Source organism: Lactuca virosa, chromosome 7 (assembly GCF_052849685.1).
Source record: "Lactuca virosa cultivar CGN04683 chromosome 7, Lactuca_virosa_CGN04683_v6, whole genome shotgun sequence".
NCBI classification, from domain to species: Eukaryota; Viridiplantae; Streptophyta; class Magnoliopsida; order Asterales; family Asteraceae; genus Lactuca; species Lactuca virosa.
In genome coordinates this window covers 287,705,176-287,726,133 of record NC_136432.1, presented here as the reverse complement: position 1 = coordinate 287,726,133, position 20,958 = coordinate 287,705,176, and the positions used below count along the sequence as shown (strand labels likewise).

The 20,958-nt window shown below is 37.5% G+C and overlaps 1 protein-coding gene and 1 pseudogene across 1 annotated transcript; one reads left to right on the top strand and one right to left on the bottom strand.

Annotated features, from left to right (window-relative positions):
- The first annotated feature begins 587 nt into the window (after positions 1 to 587).
- Positions 588 to 4,188, top strand: LOC145123408 (E3 ubiquitin-protein ligase At4g11680-like). Its single transcript, XM_079058621.1, has 3 exons — positions 588 to 1,779; positions 3,254 to 3,623; positions 3,708 to 4,188. Exons 1-3 carry the CDS (start codon positions 1,298 to 1,300, stop codon positions 3,852 to 3,854), a joined length of 999 nt encoding a protein of 332 aa, XP_078914747.1. The 5' UTR covers positions 588 to 1,297; the 3' UTR covers positions 3,855 to 4,188.
- Positions 4,189 to 15,623: 11,435 nt separating this feature from the next.
- Positions 15,624 to 20,958, bottom strand: part of LOC145127815 (ABC transporter F family member 4 pseudogene) — a 46,900-nt pseudogene continuing 41,565 nt past the window's right edge.

Genomic DNA, 20,958 nt, shown 5'->3' with positions numbered 1-20,958 from the left:
TAAATATTCAGGTTGATGTCTGGATACCTAGATTAGGTGGCGCAACATCATCTCGTTTACCCGCCACATTTTAAAACCCTATATTTCATGAATTAATTTCCTCAATGATTCGTATTCTTAGGTTATTGTAAAATTTCTTACTTATAAACAAATCCAACTAAGCCGTATTAAAGTTTATTATGGCAGCTAGCTGTTCACTAATTATTTTACATTTTAAATCTGAAAAAAAAAATTACTAAAGGCATTCATAGTCATGGTCTTTGTATTTGTTGGTTTGGTATGTCACAATACAAATATGAGTGAGACTAACATAAAGTTTTGCTTGAAAAATCAAAATTAATTTGAAAGAATGAATGTCTTAAACCATACCCTAATTCAATTATAATCCAAGAATTAGATTCCGTGGTTTGCATTTGAAGTAGCTTTAATTTGCTTAATAAACACAGCATAGCAGCAACGAAGTTAGGCCAACCGTTGCTCTTACTTGTTATTTTCTTTCATATCATTGCCTTTGATTCAAAGCAAAGCAGTTGTGTTTCTTGGCCACCATCTCCAACCTTCTCTTTCCCTCCCCTATATTTCTTTCTTTTATTTCCATTCCAGTGTCATCATAGCTTGATTCATCCCTCTTTTGGTCAAAACAATGACTTTTTAGAAAATTGATCCCGCCTACATATATATTATCGTTTTCTTGAATATCTAATCTATTTCTTGAGGTTTCAATCATACCGATACCATATCGGTTTCTTGACGTTCTAGTCCACCCATATCAATTTCCTAAAGTTCTAATTAAGCGTACGCATTTCGACTTCTTGCAGTTTTGTTCTTTTCCATATTGGTTTCTTGAAGCTATTGTCCCAACCATATCAGTTTCTTGATGTTTGGTTCATGTCCACATGATCCAATTCTTGAAGTTCTAATCATGCCCATCTCGATTTCTTGAGGTTTAATACCTATCCAAATTGGTTTCTTGAAGCCGGAACTTTTTTGAAGTTCTAATCATACGTATATCTTGTTCTTGGACTCTTGGTCCAACCCCATGTTAGCTTCTTTAATTTGGATTAAAAAAGTTCTAATCATGCATGCTCACAGTAACTTGAAGTGTTGATCATAAGTACATTGGGTTACAAGCTAATTGTTTATTCTCATGGATATAATCAAGAAAACTTGTTCTATAAGTTTCTTGAAAGCAAAGCTTCATGGGTTTAGGTTAGTTTGAAGGTATATATTAATATAAAAGCTTAAAGTTATCTTTTTTCGCAATGAATACGCGGTACTTGTTTACACCGGAATCATTATGCAACTCTGCGGTGGCAGTAACATTTTCACATTTTCATTGATTCCATCAACGGGAGCCGGAGAAGAGAGGATGACAGAAAATATGGGCCCACGAAGCATGACCTCGACTCGGGCTCCTTTTGCCATCCCTTCTTCTTTCTTGGTAAGAATGGCAATTAGGATATCAAGGGCAAGGTGGTATAGTTTTGCAAGAAGGGTGTTTCATTACCAAAACGGGTCAAGATCAGATACTGGGTCGAACCCGTTTAATACGGCTTCTTGGATGTATATGGAATTGATGGGTTTGGTTTTCCAAATTATGGTTATAGCGTATACTCTTTCGGTTTCCAAAGAAGAGAAGGCGGTTTGGCCCATGAGAACATGGGTTACCGGGTATGGAATCGGCTGTGTGCTTAATTTGGGTCTATTATTTTGGCGATATTGGCTTTTTTGCTTGAACCAAATTGGAGCAGAACTTCCTAGTAACATTGAAGAATCTAGGTAATAAAAAGCTTATTCGTTCATACAAAAATGCAATACTTTCGATTGGGTTATTTAAGAAACACAACGTTTTTTTATTTACAAAATACACAATTTACTATATGCGAATAATAGACAAACTTTTATATTAATTTTGTGCCTATAAAATCCCTCCTTTTAGTGAAATGGTTAAGCCCATATTGGTTTTTTTTTTTTTTTTTTTTTTTTTTTTTTTTTTTTTTTTTTTTTTTAGCATTTTGTTTCTAATTTGGCCATAATATATTATATTTACCGGTAATCTTCCGGTTTAAACAACTGTTTTCGGAAAAAACTTAACCTTTTTTTACCAAAAAAATTATCAAATGTAAGGGTTTTTAAAAAAAAAAAAAACATAGTTGAGAGTATTTTTGGAAATAAAAGTGGATGATTTTTCCAGAAAAAAGAAATTGTTAAAACTGGAAAGACCTTAAACTTGTTAAAAGGGCCAAATGGAGAAAAAAAAGTTTTTTCTAGAAAAATAAAATAAAATTTAGGTTTAATCTTCAATATACTTTTAGATATCTATATTTTTTTTAACTTTATAAATATAAAATTCGTATATATAGGTATATTTTTGCTGAAAAAAAATTAAAAAAAATGATTTTTTTATTTTTTATTTTTCTTAAAAAAAAAATTCAAAATTTGTTTCATTGAAATTATATATATATATATATATATATATATATATATATATATATATATATATATATATATATATATAAAATTTATAAAGTCCAAAAAAAATTAGATATCTCAAAGTGTTTTTTTCCTATCTATTTCTATTGATTTTTTAGGTTTTAGGGTTTTCAAAGGTTTATATATTATCTATTGATCTTTCACACACACACACACACACACATATATATATATATATATATATATATATATATATATATATATATATATATATATGATTTTTTAATTATTTTAGTCCTTATTAAAACATTTAATATATGAGGTTTTTCAATAATATGTTTCTAATCGTGAGGGTTTTTCAATATTGTCTCTATAATAATAAGGATTTTTTAATAAAACATTAATAATAGTTTGTACTTTTCTTGGGTTTTTATTTAAATGAAACTTTTTTTTTCCGTATTTATTGAAAATGTATGAAGGTTTGAAAATATCCAAAGTTAATATAGTAGTTTGTCATTAGCATATAATAAATGGTGTTTTCCTATCATTTGATTTTTACAATACTCAATCTTAGGTCATAATTCTTTTTGTTTTCAATAAGAAATTAACTCTAGCACTTAACTATTAATAAAAAGTTTAAATCATGTATCATATATATCAAATGTAAATTTTAAGAATTATACATGTTGATTAGTTACATAAATAGAACTACATACATGTATATTATAAAAAATAAACAAAATATCTAATAAGCATGTACAACCATACAAATAAATTATAAAAAATGAAGTTAATTTTGTTTTATTATAATAATATACAGGAACTTGCAAATGATGAACAAATCTCGAACATTTATGGAACTATTCTTTGCAATATGGTTTGTGATGGGGAACGTTTGGGTTTTCGATGCTCGATTTGGGACCTTTAGGAAAGCTCCTAAACTGGATGTGCTTTGTATCTCACTACTAGCTTGGAACGCCATTACCTATTCATTCCCTTTTATATTATTCTTGTTTCTATGTTGTTTTGTGCCAATTATTAGCAACCTACTTGGATACAACATGAATGCCGGATCAATCAATCGTGGTGCATCTGAAGAACAGATATTGAAGTTGCCTAGTTGGAAATACAAACATATTATAGAACCCGATTTGGAACAAGGGAAATCAATTGTGGATAGCTCAACCACAGTAAGTTTAATTATTACATGACATCGACATTTGACGGTACACTTTAATATATGTAACACTAACAAAATATCTATATATTTACAGGAATGTTGTATATGTTTAGCAAAATACAAGGAAAATGAAGAAATGAGACAATTGGGATGCTCACATAAATTTCATATGAAATGTGTGGATCAATGGCTCAAAATAGTATCATGTTGTCCCCTTTGCAAAAAAGAATTAGAAAGATGACATGGGTATGGACACCAACATGTCATGACATTTAAGAACAACATATACACGAACACATGTACACTTATCTTGTTTTTTGCTTTGATTTTTAAAAAGAAAAAACTTTATATTTGTAAAAATACGTATAAGCTTGGTTACTAGAGTGAGGAAAATGGATATAGATTGTGTTCACCAGTAATCATTACGTTTGTTACTATTAGGTTTAGTTTTAATTGTACTTGTTATTTTATGTACGTTTTTGTATAAACAGATGGATTCTTGAATCATTTTAATGTACAACCTTTATATGAAATACTTAAATATATTCATTTATGTTTTTATATTTTTGTTATAATGCCTATAAAAGTATTTAAATCCTTAAAACATTTTTATTTTTGTATTGTACCTAAACACACACACACCAAAGTTTGAAACTCAGACAAAATGAAGTAATCAGAAACAATGTGAGTGAAGATGTCCACCAGTACCATGGTTTTTCGGCTTAACTCATTAAGTCATTATGTCCAGATTTGGTCAATAAGAAACAACCAAGACTAAGTGCTTAACAACTTTAGTCTGTATGCTCTATATGATTGTATCATTATAACTTAATGCAGAACAATGAACAACCGACGAGAAAAGGAAGTTTTTCCCATCAAATATTCACCTATTACAAATACACCCTCATTTATTCATTTTTTCAAATACCTTTTGTATCATATATATATATATATATATATATATATATATATATATATATATATATATATATATATATATATATATACACACACACACACACACACACACACACACACACACACACACACACACACAAAACACTACCTACCTTGTTAGCAAGTATATAAAGTCCAACATTTGCATTATAGGTGTTGAGAAAACCGTGGTCGCCTAGAAAAAACAAGAAGAACACATCATTAGAGAAAAGGGAAAGGGAATTTATGTATGATAATCTTTTATTCTATAAAAACATAAAAGGAATAACGCACCTCCAATATAAGAATACAATGTTGTCACTTTGCTAACCATGTATTTTAAAAACCTCTTCTGGATGTTCCATTACCATTACACCAGAGTTGAGCCTCTTGGAATGCTTTAAATTGGCACAAAATTTTCCACATTTGAATAAATCATCCATGTTTTCAGCATCGAGGTACATCAACAACATTCAATAAACAATATGCATATTATAAATCACACACTCATAAAACCTGAAAGATTTGATATACATATAAATTGAAGATACTTAAAAGTCGTTTTGCAAAGTGGGGCTTTGTATAATCCAATGTTGACATTGCATTTAGAGAAACATCAAAAGTACAATATGAAGTTTTTACCTTAAAAAGGTGTAACAACGAATTAACATTGTGGACATGTTGACCTTATTAAGCTATAAAGCATACACAAAAGCACAATAGAACAAATGTAATTATGCCCTATATGTTCTGTAGCATCCATAAAAATCATGCCAAATTTAAACTTTTTAAAACATTTCAAACCAATGATGATTACAAAACTTGTTTTCAAAATAGTATAATGTCAGAGTACCCCAGAATCAAATCATGAATACATAAGGAGGTGTACGATCACGCCTTCGCCTTCCCGCGATCGTCAGAAGTACCTGAAACAAAATCAACAACTATAAGCCCGAAGCTTAGTGAGTTCCCCCAAAATACCAACGTCATACAATCATAATCATATCATATAAACAAACAACATGCATAATGAGACTTCAGCCTGACTGGACCGCCTCGCAGGGCCTTCAGCCTATCTGGACTGCTCCCGAGCCTTCGACATGTCTGGACCGCCTCGCAAGGCCTACAGCCTATCCGGACCGCTCGCCGGGCCTTCGGCCTGACTGGACCGCCTCGCAGGGCCTTTAGTCTATCCGGACTGCCCTGGGTATGTTGGCCTTCAACACAAAGCAGGACCGACTCAACCCAACCCCAATCAAACAATCATGTAGACATAAATATCATACGCTAGCATATATAATAGTCAAACCGATCTAACATCCTATAACCAGGATATAGACCTAACCGGTCACTAACATAGCATTATCCTATATACCAGGATACCGACCTAACCAGGTCACTAAGCATATCACCATCCTAACTACCAGGATGTAAATCAATAAGCATATCATGCAATAACCCGTATACAAATCCGAAAAGGGCCGACATTGGTGCCTTAGACCCTGTTGATATAGCGAGAAGAACTCACCTCACAAATGTCGAACTGTAGTGATAAAATCAAGCTCTCGAATCTCAGCCACGAACTCCACAACCTATATTCATCAATGATCTACTTCCATAAATTCCCAAATTACCAAAATACCCCCAGAAGACAACTGGTTAATCCCTTGGTCAAAATTAAGTCAACGGTCAAGGTCAACAGTCCATGTTGACCCAACTCGTCGAGTGCAGTTCACTGACTCGTCGAGTCCTTCCAGACTCGAGAAATCATGAAAATCCCAGTTGACTCGCTGAGTTTCCAGATAACTCGTCGAGTCCATGCGTGTCCAAAAGTCGGGAAATCCCTAACTGACTCGTCGAGTCGTCTCACTGAGTCGCCGAGTCCACGCAGAAACCAACAGCGGCTAATCTTCATCGGAATCGTCGAGTTGACCCTGCAACTCGTCGAGTCCCTTTAGTACATTCTCATTCAGATGTTTTTAAGCTACCCTAAAGCTCCAAAATGCAGATCTAACCTCCTAGGGCATGGATTCCACGTAAAGTTGCAAACTTTACGTGCATGCATGGTCCTAGATGCCAAAATCAAGTTAAAGGAAAGGTTTAACTCAAAGAGAAGGGTCCAAGCTTGCTAAATCTGATAACTTTATGGTTATAGGGACTTAGAGAAGTCCAGATCTGAAGTTACAACTTCATATCATGACCAATACTCGAAATGGTTCACATGTATGCTAAAATGGCCCTAAACTTAAGCATGGAGAGATCTAGCTAGAGGGAAGTCAAGGTGTTAGGTGCAATTTGTGCACCTTTTTGCACACCTTTTAGTCCCATTTCATGCATCTATTTAGCATAATTGTTCTTCCTTTTTTTTGCATTTCATCATATTCACGTTAGTCTCTAGAACAACCTTATTTGCACACGTTCATGTCTTTTTCAGGTAAACCGGAGCTTGGAATGCGCTTTGGGAGGTCCCGGGAAGCATTGGTGAAGATTTCGGGATGATCGGGCGAAGAACGAAAAAGTTGAAAAAATCAAGTTTGGATTCGGAGTCAGAGGGGTACACGGGCCGTGTTGGATTTACACTGCAAAATCAACACGGGCCGTGTTGACCAAAATGGGAGCTGTTGACCATGTTGAACATGGGCCGTGTCAGTTTAGTGCAAATCAACACGGGCCGTGTTGGCTGCTGAACACGGGCCGTGTCAGTTTAGCCTATTTTAACACGGGCCGTGTTCGACCCAAAAACCAACTTTTGTCAGTTTTTCCTATCTTTCATATTACGGGTTGAGGGCCATTTTGAGATACACACAACATATCAGAGCACATTTTGAGAGGGGATTTCGAAGGTTTTTTCAAGGATTTGATCATTTATCATTTGGAAACATTATTTCTCTTATTTGTAAGTTGTAATTGCACATTATTTCCATCTTTTATTCTTGTGATCTTGTTCTAGCCATGTGTGGCTAGAACCCTAGTTTCTCCAACTTCATGTCTTGACTTCTTAGTTGTGATTTCAATCATATGACTTGATGTTTGCTTTTAATTTCTATCTAGTGAATTTGATTTTGATTTAATCGAATGTTTGATTCTAATTGTTATTCTTATTGGCCATTTGAATTAGGGTTAGGTCATTCAAGTTATCTCTTTTACAAAATCCGTAATTGTTTTGTGAAATTGAACAAGTAACAAGAACTAAACTGATTTCCATTGAATGAATTTAGTGTAAATCTTATTCACACACTCTTACGCTCCCGAGCTTGTGAGGAGTATTGGGTGTTGTTGGGAACATTCACATAAAGTTTAATGCAATCTTTCAATCTAATTCTAAGAGCGTGTTTAGATTAGGTTAGGGTTAATCAAAGAGCTTGTTTTGGTTAATTAATGTGGTGAATGGGAAGTGTTAGAGCTTGTTAACACTTTCAAGTACCAACTTAGATAGAATTGAGCAAATATCATGTTATCTTGGAATCACATTGCTAAGTTGTCATACATGAGGTTGGAGTCCTTACCATTTCTGAATTTAATTCACTCTTTTAGTTGATTACTTGTGTTTTTAATTGTTTGTTTTAATTATTTCATTCTAAACCCCCCTCTTTACTGTTGGTGACCATAGTACCTTGCGCAAAGAGGTATAGACTAATTATCCCGTGTCTCTGTGGATCGACCCTGCTTGCCTTGTACTACCTTTTAGTGCAATATAGTAGGATTCTTTTGGAGTATATCGTACCCCTTTATTTGTTGGGTCTAACACGCCTAACAAATTGGCGCCGTTGTCGGGGACACGGTGTTACTAGTTGTTTTATGCCAAGATCTTTTCGAATAGGTACGCCATTGCCAATTGACTCGGAGATAGAGAAGACTGTAAAAAGGTTAAGGAAGCAAGCCAAGCTTCGTAAGAAGCAACCGGGCTCCGGGACTTCTTCATCATCTAACCCTACAGTCATTAACATTTGGGAGGACATACCCCTCTCAAGTGTATCTGCATCCGAAACAGAAAGTCTCTCACTCTCGCCACAACCATCCTCACCCAAAAATACCACTCCACCCTCTTCACCTGTTCATAATATCCCAAACACTACACCCACAGAAACTTCAACTACTTCTCACGCCATGGGGGATAACCACGGAGGAAATCCACCTCCAAACCCACCACCCGAACAAACCCTTCGTCAATGGTCGAGACAAGAGGTTACACAACAACCTCTTTGCATCACCTATCCGGCAGCCACAAACCTTGAACTAAAATCCGGACTTATCCACTTCCTCCCAACCTTTAGAGGCTTAGAAAACGAGGATCCCCACAAGTTTCTCATAGAGTTCCATGTTGTGTGTGTTGGCATGAAACCACAAAATGTCACGGAGGACCAAATCAAGCTTAGGGCATTCCCCTTTGCGGTGCAAGATGCAGCAAAAGATTGGCTCTATGACCTCCCACCGGGGACGGTTACTACTTGGGTAGATCTCGTGAGGTTATTTTTGGATAAGTACTTTCCCGAGATGAAAGCTTCAGCCCTACAGAGGGAAATCATTGGAATCAAGCAACATAAAAGAGAAGCTTTTCATACATATTGGGAGCGATTCAAGAAACTTTGTGCCCGATGCCCAAAGCATGGAATCACCGAATACCAGCTCCTCCAGTACTTCATTGAAGGCATGAATCCAATGGAAAGAAGGCTTCTTAATGCCTCTAGTGGTGGATTCTAAACATTCAAGTCATGATGAAGAATGGTACACGGATGCACCCCGATGTGTAAAGGAAGTCCAAACTCCTCAAATTGACGCTCAATTGTCCGAGCTTACAAAAGTGGTCATGATGCTAGCTAAAGACAAGGGTGTGCAGCCCACACCCCGCCCTTGTGGTATTTGCACTCAAGTGGGCCACCCAACCGACATGTGCCCTCAACTTCAAGATGAGGATTATGAAGAAGCAAAAGCCATGGGAGGCTTTTCTGGGTCAAATCAAAAGGGATATGAGCAGCCACGGGGTGATCAAAGATGGAACAACAATCAAGGTTGGGGAGGATATCAACATGGAAGTTATCAACCAAGTCAACCACATCAATACCAACAAAGACCACCTTTTCCACCACAGAACTTCCAGCCAAGGTAGCCACAACACCCTCCTCAACAAGTGGGTTCATCAAATATGTCCTTAGAGGACATAGTGAAGAGTTTGGCAACTAGTACACAAACTTTCCAACAAGAGACAAAAGCAAGTAGAAAGAACTTAGAGCAACAAGTTTCACAGCTTGCTATTTCTGTAAGCAAACTAGAATCTCAAGGAAAGTTGTCCGCCCAAACTGAAACGAACCCAAGGCACAATGTGTGTGCCATCACTTTGAGAGGCGGAAAGAGCTACGATGATCCAAAAGTGTCGGTTGATCAAGAAGAAGAAGAAATAGTGGTCGAAGAGGCAACAAAAGAAGAAAAGAAGGAAGATAAAACAACCGCAAAGAAGCCCTTCATCACTGAGCCTAAAGCCACACCTGCTCCATTCCCCGAACGATTAAAGAGCACGAAAAAAGAACGGGAGGAGAGTGAGATTCTGCAAATGTTCCAGAAAGTTCACATTAACATCCCACTCCTTGAGGCCATCAAGCAGGTACCTAGATATGCAAGGTTCCTTAAGAATCTTTGTGTATCTAAAAAGAAATTGAAAGGAAACCAAATTGTAAAGGTCGGGGAAAATGTATCTGCGGTTTTGCAAAAGAGCATTCCCCCGAAGTGCAATGATCCCAGTGTCTTTACCGTGCCATGCAAATTGGGGAATCTTTATGTACCGCGAGCCATGCTCGATCTAGGTGCATCCATAAATTTCCTACCATATTATATTTTTAAATCAATTGGTGTACGAACATTGAGCAAAACCGGTGTGATCATCCAACTTGCCGACCGGTCTTTGGTACATCCAAAAGGTGTATTGGAGGACGTGTTAGTGCAAGTTGATGAATTTGTTTTCCCGGCCGATTTTTATGTCTTAGATATGGGAGATGATGACTCTCCAAGTTCAAGTTCCATACTTTTGGGTAGACCTTTTCTTAAAACTTCTAAACCAAAAATTAATGTCTACAACGAAACTTTAAGTATGGAATTTGATGGTGAAGTTATCAACTTCAACGTTCATGAAGCAAAAAAGGTTCCTTCTGATGTTCAATCTGTTAATTTTGTGAATATGATCTAACCATTGGCTGAAAAGAGCTTAAACTCGACTAACCATGATTTTATGGAGTTAGTCTTTTCACAAAAAATAGACAGGGACAAAGCCAAAGAACTTGCAAAGGAGTGCGGTATAAAAGAGGAGGTGCTGGAGATTTTGAAGTTCAAGGATGATAAGCACATGCGGATTGATGGAAGAGAAGTAGAATTACCTACTACGAAAGCCAAATTTCTTCCACCGGTGGAACAAGCACAAGATTCGGGAGCAAAAACTCCACCGGACCCTTTAAAGAATATACATGTCAAGAAGGAGAGCACTCAACCAGTCATCAACTCAAATAAACTATTGAATAAGGAAAAGAAGGATTTAATAACCTTGCTTAATAAATACCAAAGAAGGATCAAGTGGACAGTCTCCGATATTAAGGGTTTAAGCCCTTTTTGGTTTGTGCGTAAAAAGAAAGCCAAAGAAAGGGTGAAGGTTCCATTAAAGGAAGTGGCGAGAAGGTTGATGTGTTGGAAAGGTCCACATACTTAGAATGAAGCATATTCTGGGGCCAAGTCGAGCCAACGGCTTAAAATAAGGGTGGCTAACCGGGAGGCAACCCGGGGGTATTTTTGTCTTTTTCTTTAAAAACATTTCCGTTTCTTTGAAGTTTTTAGTTTTTAATGTTCCAAATGTGTTGCAACATGTTTTTATGCCTAGAAAATGAATCTCGGGCTCCAAAAATATTTCACGGATAGCTTGGGGAAGATGAAGAGGAGGTTCTCACCACAATTTCATAGGTTCCAAGAATGATTCGGTAAATTGTTTCCATATCTTTAACCGTCCATATTTTGCTTAAAAATTCAATTTGTGTGCACTTGTGATTGTTTGGACTCTTACCCAACCGGGCACCACCCGTCTCCTCCTCCGTAATAGGTTGTTCCGCCCTCTCCGAGCATCGGGGACGATGCTTATCTTTAAGCTTGGGGAGGGGTAGAGTTGTACACTAGGTTCATTCATGCATTTTCAAAAAAACAAAAAAAAAACAAAAAAAAACAAAAAAAACAAAAAAAAAGATTTTTATTCCATGTTTGTTTTGATCCAACCCAAGGCAGCCTAATCTTCTAAAAACAGTTGAATTGGTAAGTGAGTCGTATGTCTTGAGATTAGACTTGTTCTTTTTATTGAAAAATCTCAAAGCAAGCTAATTGCACATGAACACACCTCCCGAAGCTACTCGTGCAAAACAGAAAATGAAAAGGTTGTCAACACCAGAGCATAACGACAGGTATGAGTCAATCTTTGGGACACGTGACCGGTCTTATGAGTAGTAAGTGCTCAATTGATCCCAAAATGCCAAATTCAAGAAAACATAAAAAGAATATAAAATCTCAGTGTCCCGAACCTTCCAGCACTCTAAAAAGTCTTTTCTACTAATTCCCTTTTATATACCTTGCTTGGGGACATACTTTCCAACTATACTTACGGGTCTTTGCATGTTGACTTCAGTCCCTCGAAAAATGTCTAAGAAGCCCCTCACGGTAATAGACCGTGAGATGTCCCCATAATAGAAAAGTCAAGGACGGAAATATAAAGAAATAAGCCTAGAAAAAAAAATAATAATAAATAAAAAAAATAAAAAAAAATTATTAAGTTAATCTGTGACCTTTGGAACTCGAATAAGTAAACTCCGAGGGGTGTTCTACATCTAATTGCCTAAAGCTGAATTGTTTGGGACTGATTGAGTTGAAAGTTCGCTACACGGGTCCATAGAAAGTCATGAACTTAATAATAACAAAAAAAAAATTAGATATGTATAGGTATCCAAATAAAGCTAATTTGTGACCTTTGAGGTTCGGGAGAGTAAACCCGCAGGATCTCTTTAAATCTAGCACACTAAGGTCATATGGTCTGGATGTGTTGGTTGGAAGTCCGTTACATGGATTTCAAAGAAAGCCATGAGCTTTATTTGTAGGAAAAACATAATTAGATAATTTGTATATATTTATTTTTATAGTTTAATTGAATAATATATTTAGGAAAAATGCTTGGCTGCAAAAAGATTCCCTTGGACTTGGACTTGAACTTATGACATTGGGACTGACTGTTAATTACTTTGACTAGTGTAAGTGGTTTGAAATTTGTAACCAATCTGGGTAAATTTTAGGGAATTCTTAGAAAATATTTTTTAGAAAATGATTGTTGTTAATCAACAAATAGCTGGAGTCAGTCATTGTTACATTTTGTAAAACAAAGATGATTGAGCATATTTTTGTCACATACATTTTCACGAGAGTAAGACCATAATGTGTTCCGTGAATTGACTTGATGCTATTAAAAGGGAACAAGTGTTGTGATCTTTTATCCTGTTGAGTTGCGTTAGGGAGTGGCCAAAGTCTTATTTCTATTGTCATATAATATTTTGAGACCAATGCCAAGTTGACTCAAGGCACGACAGATACATTCTCAACTATGCTACAAAAACAAGGTTAATTGGGTTGAATCTTTTTCATGATTGTTTTGATTTTTGCATTAAGTTTCGAAAGGTTCTTGATTTTGATTTTTGTTTCTTTTCTTTTCTTTTATTTTCCCCGGTCTAGATCTTTCTTCTTCTTTCTTGAGGACAAGAAAGGTCCAAGCTTGGGGAGATTTGTTAGGTGCAATTTGTGCACCTTTTTGCACACCTTTTAGTCCCATTTCATGCATCTATTTAGCATAATTGTTCTTCCTTTTTCTTGCATTTCATCATATTCACGTTAGTCTCTAGAACAACCTTATTTTCACACTTTCATGTCTTTTTCAGGTAAACCGGAGCTTGGAATGCGCTTTGGGAGGTGTCGGGAAGCATTGGTGAAGATTTCGGGATGATCGAGCGAAGAACGAAAAAGTTGGAAAAATTAAGTTTGGATTCGGAGTCAGAGGGGTACACAGGCCGTGTTGGATTTACACTGCAAAATCAACACGGGCCGTGTTGACCAAAATGGGAGCTGTTGACCATGTTGAACACGGGCCGTGTCAGTTTAGTGCAAATCAACACGGGCCGTGTTGGCTGCTGAACACGGGCCATGTCAGTTTAGCCTATTTTAACACGTACTGTGTTCGACCCAAAAACCAACTTTTGTCAGTTTTTCCTATCTTTCATATTACGGGTTGAGGGCCATTTTGAGATACACACAACATATCAGAGCACATTTTGAGAGGGGATTTCGAAGGTTTTTGCAATGATTTGATCATTTATCATTTGGAAACATTATTTCTCTTATTTGTAAGTTGTAATTGCACATTATTTCCATCTTTTATTCTTGTGATCTTGTTCTAGCCATGTGTGGCTAGAACCCTAGTTTCTCCAACTTCATGTCTTGACTTCTTAGTTGTGATTTCAATCATATGACTTGATGTTTGCTTTTAATTTCTATCTAGTGAATTTGATTTTGATTTAATCGAATGTTTGATTCTAATTGTGATTCTTATTGGCCATTTGAATTAGGGTTAGGTCATTCAAGTTATCTCTTTTACAAAATCCGTAATTGTTTTGTGAAATTGAACAAGTAACAAGCACTAAACTGATTTCCATTGAATGAATTTAGTGTAAATCTTATTCACACACTCTTACGCTCCTGAGCTTGTGAGGAGTACTGGGTGTTGTTGGGAACATTCACGTAAAGTTTAATGCAATATTTCAATCTAATTCTAAGAGCGTGTTTAGATTAGGTTAGTAAGGTTAGGGTTAATCAAAGAGCTTGTTTTGGTTAATTAATGTGGTGAATGGGAAGTGTTAGAGCTTGTTAACACTTTCAAGTACCAACTTAGATAGAATTGAGCAAATATCATGTTATCTTGGAATCACATTGCTAAGTTGTCATACATGAGGTTGGAGTCCTTACCATTTCTGAATTTAATTCTCTCTTTTTGTTGATTACTTGTGTTTTTAATTGTTTGTTTTAATTATTTCATTCTAAACCCCCCTCTTTACTGTTGGTGACCATAGTACCTTGCGCAAAGAGGTATAGACTAAGGTGCTGTTTGTTTTTTTAGAAAAACCTCTTCAAACCACTTTCTGCTGCGCGGCGCAGCACACGTGCAACACTTTCCCTCTCGCAGCAGTTTGTTTTTTGGAAGACTTCAGACTGCAAAACCTCTGCGCGTGTGCTGCGTGGCGCAGCACTTGAATTGCCTCTTCAAACCTCTTCAGCTTTCAATTTTTTGAAGTTTTTTTTAGAATTTTGGTATAACTTATTTTTTTTAAACATTTAAAAAAAAAGCTTTTATTTACGGATTTGATACAATTTCTTATTATAGTTTCCACAAATTTTTTTTAACTTAATTTTTAAAAAAAAAGCTTTGATTTTTTTAATTTTTTTACCGTTTCCGTTAATAATATTTTCAGTTTCAGTTTCAGTTTCATCTTTTTTAACGTGTGTAATTTTTTACGAACTTTGTACACATCGTTTGCAATACTTTCTTAATTTTTTTTATTTTCTTTTTTATGTTTTTTAAAATTAGTTTTTTTTTCTAGAATAAAGCTGTTAGCTTCTTTTATATTTTTTGTAAGTTTTTTTTTAAAAAAAGTTTTATATTTTTGTTTTTTTACATGTTATTTTTAGTACTCTTTCAATGTTTTAAGACTAGAATTATTAAAATTTCGGTGTTGAGAACTATTTTAAGTTTATAAAATTAGTTTATTTAAATTTCAGTTTACTGCAGCAGTCTGCAGATGTTAAAAAACAAACATGCTTCTTATTATGGGCTGCAGCCGTTTGTTGCACCTCTTCTGCTGCAGAGGATTGCAGAGGTGGTCCGCAGACTTCATGAATTTTCGCTTCGAAAAAACAAACAGCACCTAATTATCCCGTGTCTCTGTGGATCGACCCTGCTTGACTTGTACTACCTTTTAGTGCAATATAGTGGGATTCTTTTGGAGTATATCGTACCCCTTTATTTGTTGGTTCTGACACGAACAATGCCACCACTAAACTCATCAAAAACCCTAGAAATTAACCTCGAGTCATGACTCACAAGAACAACCCCACCACTAAAATAATCAAGCGCATCCGCAAGCGCATTAATACCCTGCATATTCAAATGATTTGTGGGCTCATCAAGCAACAAAGTATGCGGTTTCGACATCGATATCGATGTAAAAACAACACGCGCTTTTTTTCCCCTGACAATTTAGCAATTGGTGTCAGATGATTATGACTTGGCAACCCAAATTTACCAAGTTTAGCACTAACCGCTTCTTGCTTGCTAAACCCATCTTGTTCCGGATGTAACCGGAGTAGATACTGAACCAGGGTTTCACCCATGGTCAACAAGTCAACAAAATGTTGCGAGTATCTCTCAATTCTTAGCTTCTGACTTCTCCTCAGTTCACCTTCAGTCAGATTCAAATCACCTGCAAGTAAGTTTAGTAAAGTTGACTTTCCAGCACCATTAGGGCCTACAATAACGACACGTGTCCCCATATCAATCCCAACATCCACATCAGATAATCGAAAATCGTCTCTTTCCGGATAACTAAAACTAACATCAATTAGTTGTAACAATGGTTGAGTTAACTTGGTGGGTTCGGGAAAATGAAACTCGACTGTGTAATATCTCCATTTCTGTCGGGCTTTTGGGATTTCTTCATCTTCATCCACTTTCCCTTTTGATTTCTTTTTCGCTTCTTTGACTACAAACTTCACATTTTCTTTGACTTTCTCTTGTTGCTTTTGGTTCCCATCTCTTTTAGCAGCTTTGACTTGTTTGTCATAAGTTTCAAATTTTTTATTCATTTCTTTGCGACGTTGTTCATACCCACTTTCAAAATCATCGAAATTTCCACAATACATGTGGAGTTTTAAGTCATGGAGATGGATTATTTCGTTAAAAACAGTGTTTAAGAAGTCTCTATTGCGTGAGACAACAACTAAAGTTTTCTTCCATTTGCATAAGTATTCTTCCAGCCAAAGAACAACTCTTAGCTCAAGATGGTTTGTGGGTTCATCTAATTGTAACGCCCCGATTCTCAGGTATTGATTTTAAATAAGAATTTTCTTGATTTCACGGTCTACTCGACGAGTTTGTTGCCCTACTCGTCGAGTATCAGTGGGTTGGTCCATGAGTTTTAGTGACCTACTCGCCGAGTCCGAGAAGGGACTCGACGAATAGGAGCTGGAAGATGAAACCTAAATTCCGGGGTATTGCACCCTATTTAAAGGATCATTGGCCTCCTCAGCCTCCCCTTACAGCCTCTTGATAATCTAGAAACCCTAATTCGTGTGAGTGTGCTCCATTTGCATATTCTTAAGCTTTGGAAGAGGATCTTTGGAGAGGAGAGCTTGGAGAGCAAGTATCTAGAAGCAAGGGAACGTGTGGGATCTGAAATCTATCTTAGTGGCATCCTTTGGAAGGTATCAAATCGCTATCTTGAACTCATTTCATTTCTAGATCTCTTTTGGGTAAATTTTAGGGCTTTTCTAGTATGTTTGGAAGCTTTTCTTGTGTATAAGCTAAGATCTGAAGTTGTAACTTCAGATCTGAACTCTCTTGGTCCTTTAAGTCCATAAAGCTTCCAACTTTAGCAAAGATGAGACTCTCCCTAGGTGCAAAACCTCCATTTTCAATCTTATTTTGTCATTTTAAGACTTTAGGGCCTTGCATGCACGTAAAGTTTGCAACTTTACGTGATAAACATGCCTTGGGAAGCTAGATCTACAATATGGAGCCTTAGCATGGCTTAAAAAGCCACAGTATGGATGACTCGACGAGTCCGATGAATATTGCCTTAGGCTCGGCGAGTCAGTCGAACGACTCGGAGAGTCGGCTAGGGTTTTCCCAACCTTTGGACACGTATGAACCCGACGATTGTAAAGGGGAAACTCGACGAGTTGGCCAAGGGGTTTGTGGCCACTGACATTAGGAACTCGACGAGTCGCTCAAGTGACTCGGCGAGTTAGCTAGTTATGCAAGGAACTCGGTGAGTGCTTGGTTGTACTCAACGAGTTGAGGTCAACATGGACTGTTGACTTTGACAGTTGACTTTGACTTTGACCAAGGGTTGACTGTTGGACTTCTGGGGCATTTTGGGAAATTTGAAATTTACAAACATGGTTCTATGGTGCATTCAGGTGGTGGAATTGTACCGACAATCCAAGGGCTTAAGTTTATCTTCGAGTCGACAGTGCGAGGTGAGTTACCTCACTATACTAAGGGGTCTAAGGCACCAAGGCCGGCCAATTGGATATGTTATCATAGCAGTGTTAGATGTCGAGTATGAGTTAGTGTTGCATGCTAGTGGTTATGCCAGTTAGGTAGGTTTGTAGGACTACCTGTGTTGTTATATGATTATCTTCATGCTCAGTAGTTATGTTATATGTTGATATATTATGTGGGGTGGGTTGAGGTGACATTGCTCCGTGCGGTAACCAACAAACCCGGGAGCAATCCAGATACAAGCTGAGGGCCAGGTGGGGCATGCCAGACTCGTACTGTGGGCTCGGGAGCATTCCAGATATGAGCTGAGGGAGACTCGTACTGTGGGCACGATGGCAATCCAAATGTGAGCTGTAGGCCCGGAAGGCAATCCAGACTCACACTGTGGGTCCAGGGGTAATCCAGTCTGTAAAGTTGTGGACCCAGTACATGTTGTTATTTGTATATGTATTATGTGCAGTGTTTCGGTATTTTGGGGGAACTCACTAAGCCTTGGGCTTACAGTTTCAGTTTATTGTTTCAGGTACATCAGGGGATCTGTAACGCCCATAGATCCGGTCTAGTCAATTTAGAGATAATAAGGGTCGAAAATGAATTTTCGACAAAAGATTATTTAGAATAAATAATCTTAACCAGGTTGTAGAATATGTCTCAAGGGTTCCGTACATATAAAGAACGCCGAAATCTGAGTTATAACGAAGAAGTTATGGCCCGTCGAAGTTTTTCGACAAAATTGGCACGACACCGGGAGACGTAAATAGTGAATTTACGATAGATGAATTTTTGTCCTTAGTAATCTAAAAAAAAGTTGTAGTATACGTTAAACCGAGAACATACAAAAAAGAACGCCCAAATCTGACTTTGTATGAGGAAGTTATGAATTTTCTAAGATTTGGCATAGCAGTGCACGACCCGAAACTCGAATTTTAGTTCGAGCGGTTTTTGTCCTATGCAACCTAAATGAGAGTTGAAAATCTCATTAATAGGAACTCAACGATAAAAAGACATACGAAAACGGAGTCCGTATGAAGGAGTTACGAATTCTTCGCGATCATTTAACAGTCTAATCTCCTCCTACTATTAAATTTAACATCGGTCGAGAATTAGCAACCGGAGTCTAAATGAAAGTTGTAGATCTTGTTTTTACCTATGCGTGGATATAAAGAACGTCGAAAACGGATCTCTTATGCGAAAGTTATGGGGTTTAGAAGTCGGCAGGGTGCTGTGCGAAATCGGGTGACGTGGCTGAATATGGGCCAAGGCTTTCACGAGTAGAACCTCCTACTCGACGAGTAGAGTAGGATTCCAGCCTATAAATAGAGGTGCCGAATTCCCTCATTCTTCACACCTTCCCAACTTCACTTTCTCTCTCTAGTTTCTCTCTCTAAGCCCCCAAAACCCCCCTAAGCCTAGGTAAACCCCCTAGCACCCGAAGGAAGCTGTAACACCCAAAAAAAATTCATACCAAATTAATACTTTTTCAAAGCATTTAAAACCATTCATCATTACAAAGTTTGTTTTCAAAATAACTAATATCAGAGTTTTCCCAGAAACATAAACAACTCATGAGGAGCTGTACGATCATGACTTCGCCTTGCCGCAATCCCCTGATGTACCTGAAACAATAAACTGAACTGTAAGCCCGAAAGCTTAGTGAGCTCCCCAAAATGTCAACTCCATACCGAAATAACCACAACAAATAACAATTACAGATCAGCATGCATAATGAGCCTTCAGCCTGACTGGACCGCCTCACAGGGCCTACAGCCTATCTGGACCGCTTCCGAGCCTTCGGCATGACTGGACCGCCTCGCAGGGCCTACAGCCTATCCGGACCGCTCACCGGGTATGTTGGCCTACAGCACAAAGCAGGACCGCCTCAACGCAACCCCCAATCAAACAAACATGTGCACATAAATATCATACGTTATCTCATATCATATAACAGTCAAATCGATCTATCAGATCACTAATCATAGCAACATCCCAATAACCGGGATACAGACCTAACCGGTCACTAAAATAGCATCATCCTATAACCAAGACACTGACCTAACCAGGTCACTAAGCATAAGCATGCCACCATCTTAACTACTAGGATGAAATCGATAAACATATCATGCCATAATCCAGATACAAATATATAAAGGGTCGGCCTTGGTGCCTTAGACCCATTGGTATAGTGAGGATAACTCACCTCGTACTGTCGATTCGAAGATAAACTCAAGCTCTTGGATTGCCGGTACTACTCCACCACCTAAATGCACCATAGAACCATGCTTGTAAATTCCCAATTTCCCAAAATGTCCCAGAAGTCCAAAAATCAACCCTTGGTCAAGGTCCAGGTCAACTGTCAAAGTCAACAGTCCATGTTGACCTCAACTCATCGAGTACAACCAGTCACTCGCCGAGTTCCTTTCATGCTTACCAACTCGCCGAGTCACTTGAATGACTCGTCGAGTTCCTAGTGTCAGTGGCCGTAACTCCTCGGCCAACTTGGCGAGTTTTCCCCTTACAACTCGTCGCGTTCATACATGTCCAAAGGTTGGGAAAACCCTAGCCGACTCGCCGAGTCTCTCATCTGACTCGCCGAGCCTACGGAAATCTTCATCGGACTCGCCGAGTTGTTCATCCAACTCGTTGAGTTCGATGACCGTCTTCATATGACTTGCCGAGTCGACCTTGCGACTCGCCGAGTCCCTTCAATCCTTCATCCATATAGATTCTTTTAAAGCCATGCAAAGCCTCCAAGCTGCAGATCTAAGCGCCAAGGGCATGTTTATCACGTAAAGTTGAAAACTTTACGTGCATGCAAGATGATAATGGCCCAAAACAAGCTAAAGGAGTGGCCTAGGGCAAGGGAAAGGCCATAGCTCAACAAAGACTGGAACTTTATGATAAAGAGGAGCTGAAGGAGTCTAGATCTGAGGTTGCAACCTCAGATCTCGGCCCAAATCGGAGAACCACCACAAAACCCTAAAATCCCAACCCATAAATGAATAGATCTAACTAAGAGAGAGCCAAGGTAACAACTTGTTACCTCCAAAATTATGCCAAGACAGAGAAGAATCCG

Coding starts and splice junctions, on each gene's coding strand:
- LOC145123408 (XM_079058621.1), top strand. CDS start 1,298: ATGCAACTCTGCGGTGGCAGTAACATTTTCACATTTTCATTGATTCCA. Junction 1,780..3,253: donor AGTAACATTGAAGAATCTAG/GTAATAAAAAGC, acceptor AATAATATACAG/GAACTTGCAAATGATGAACA. Junction 3,624..3,707: donor TTGTGGATAGCTCAACCACA/GTAAGTTTAATT, acceptor ATATATTTACAG/GAATGTTGTATATGTTTAGC.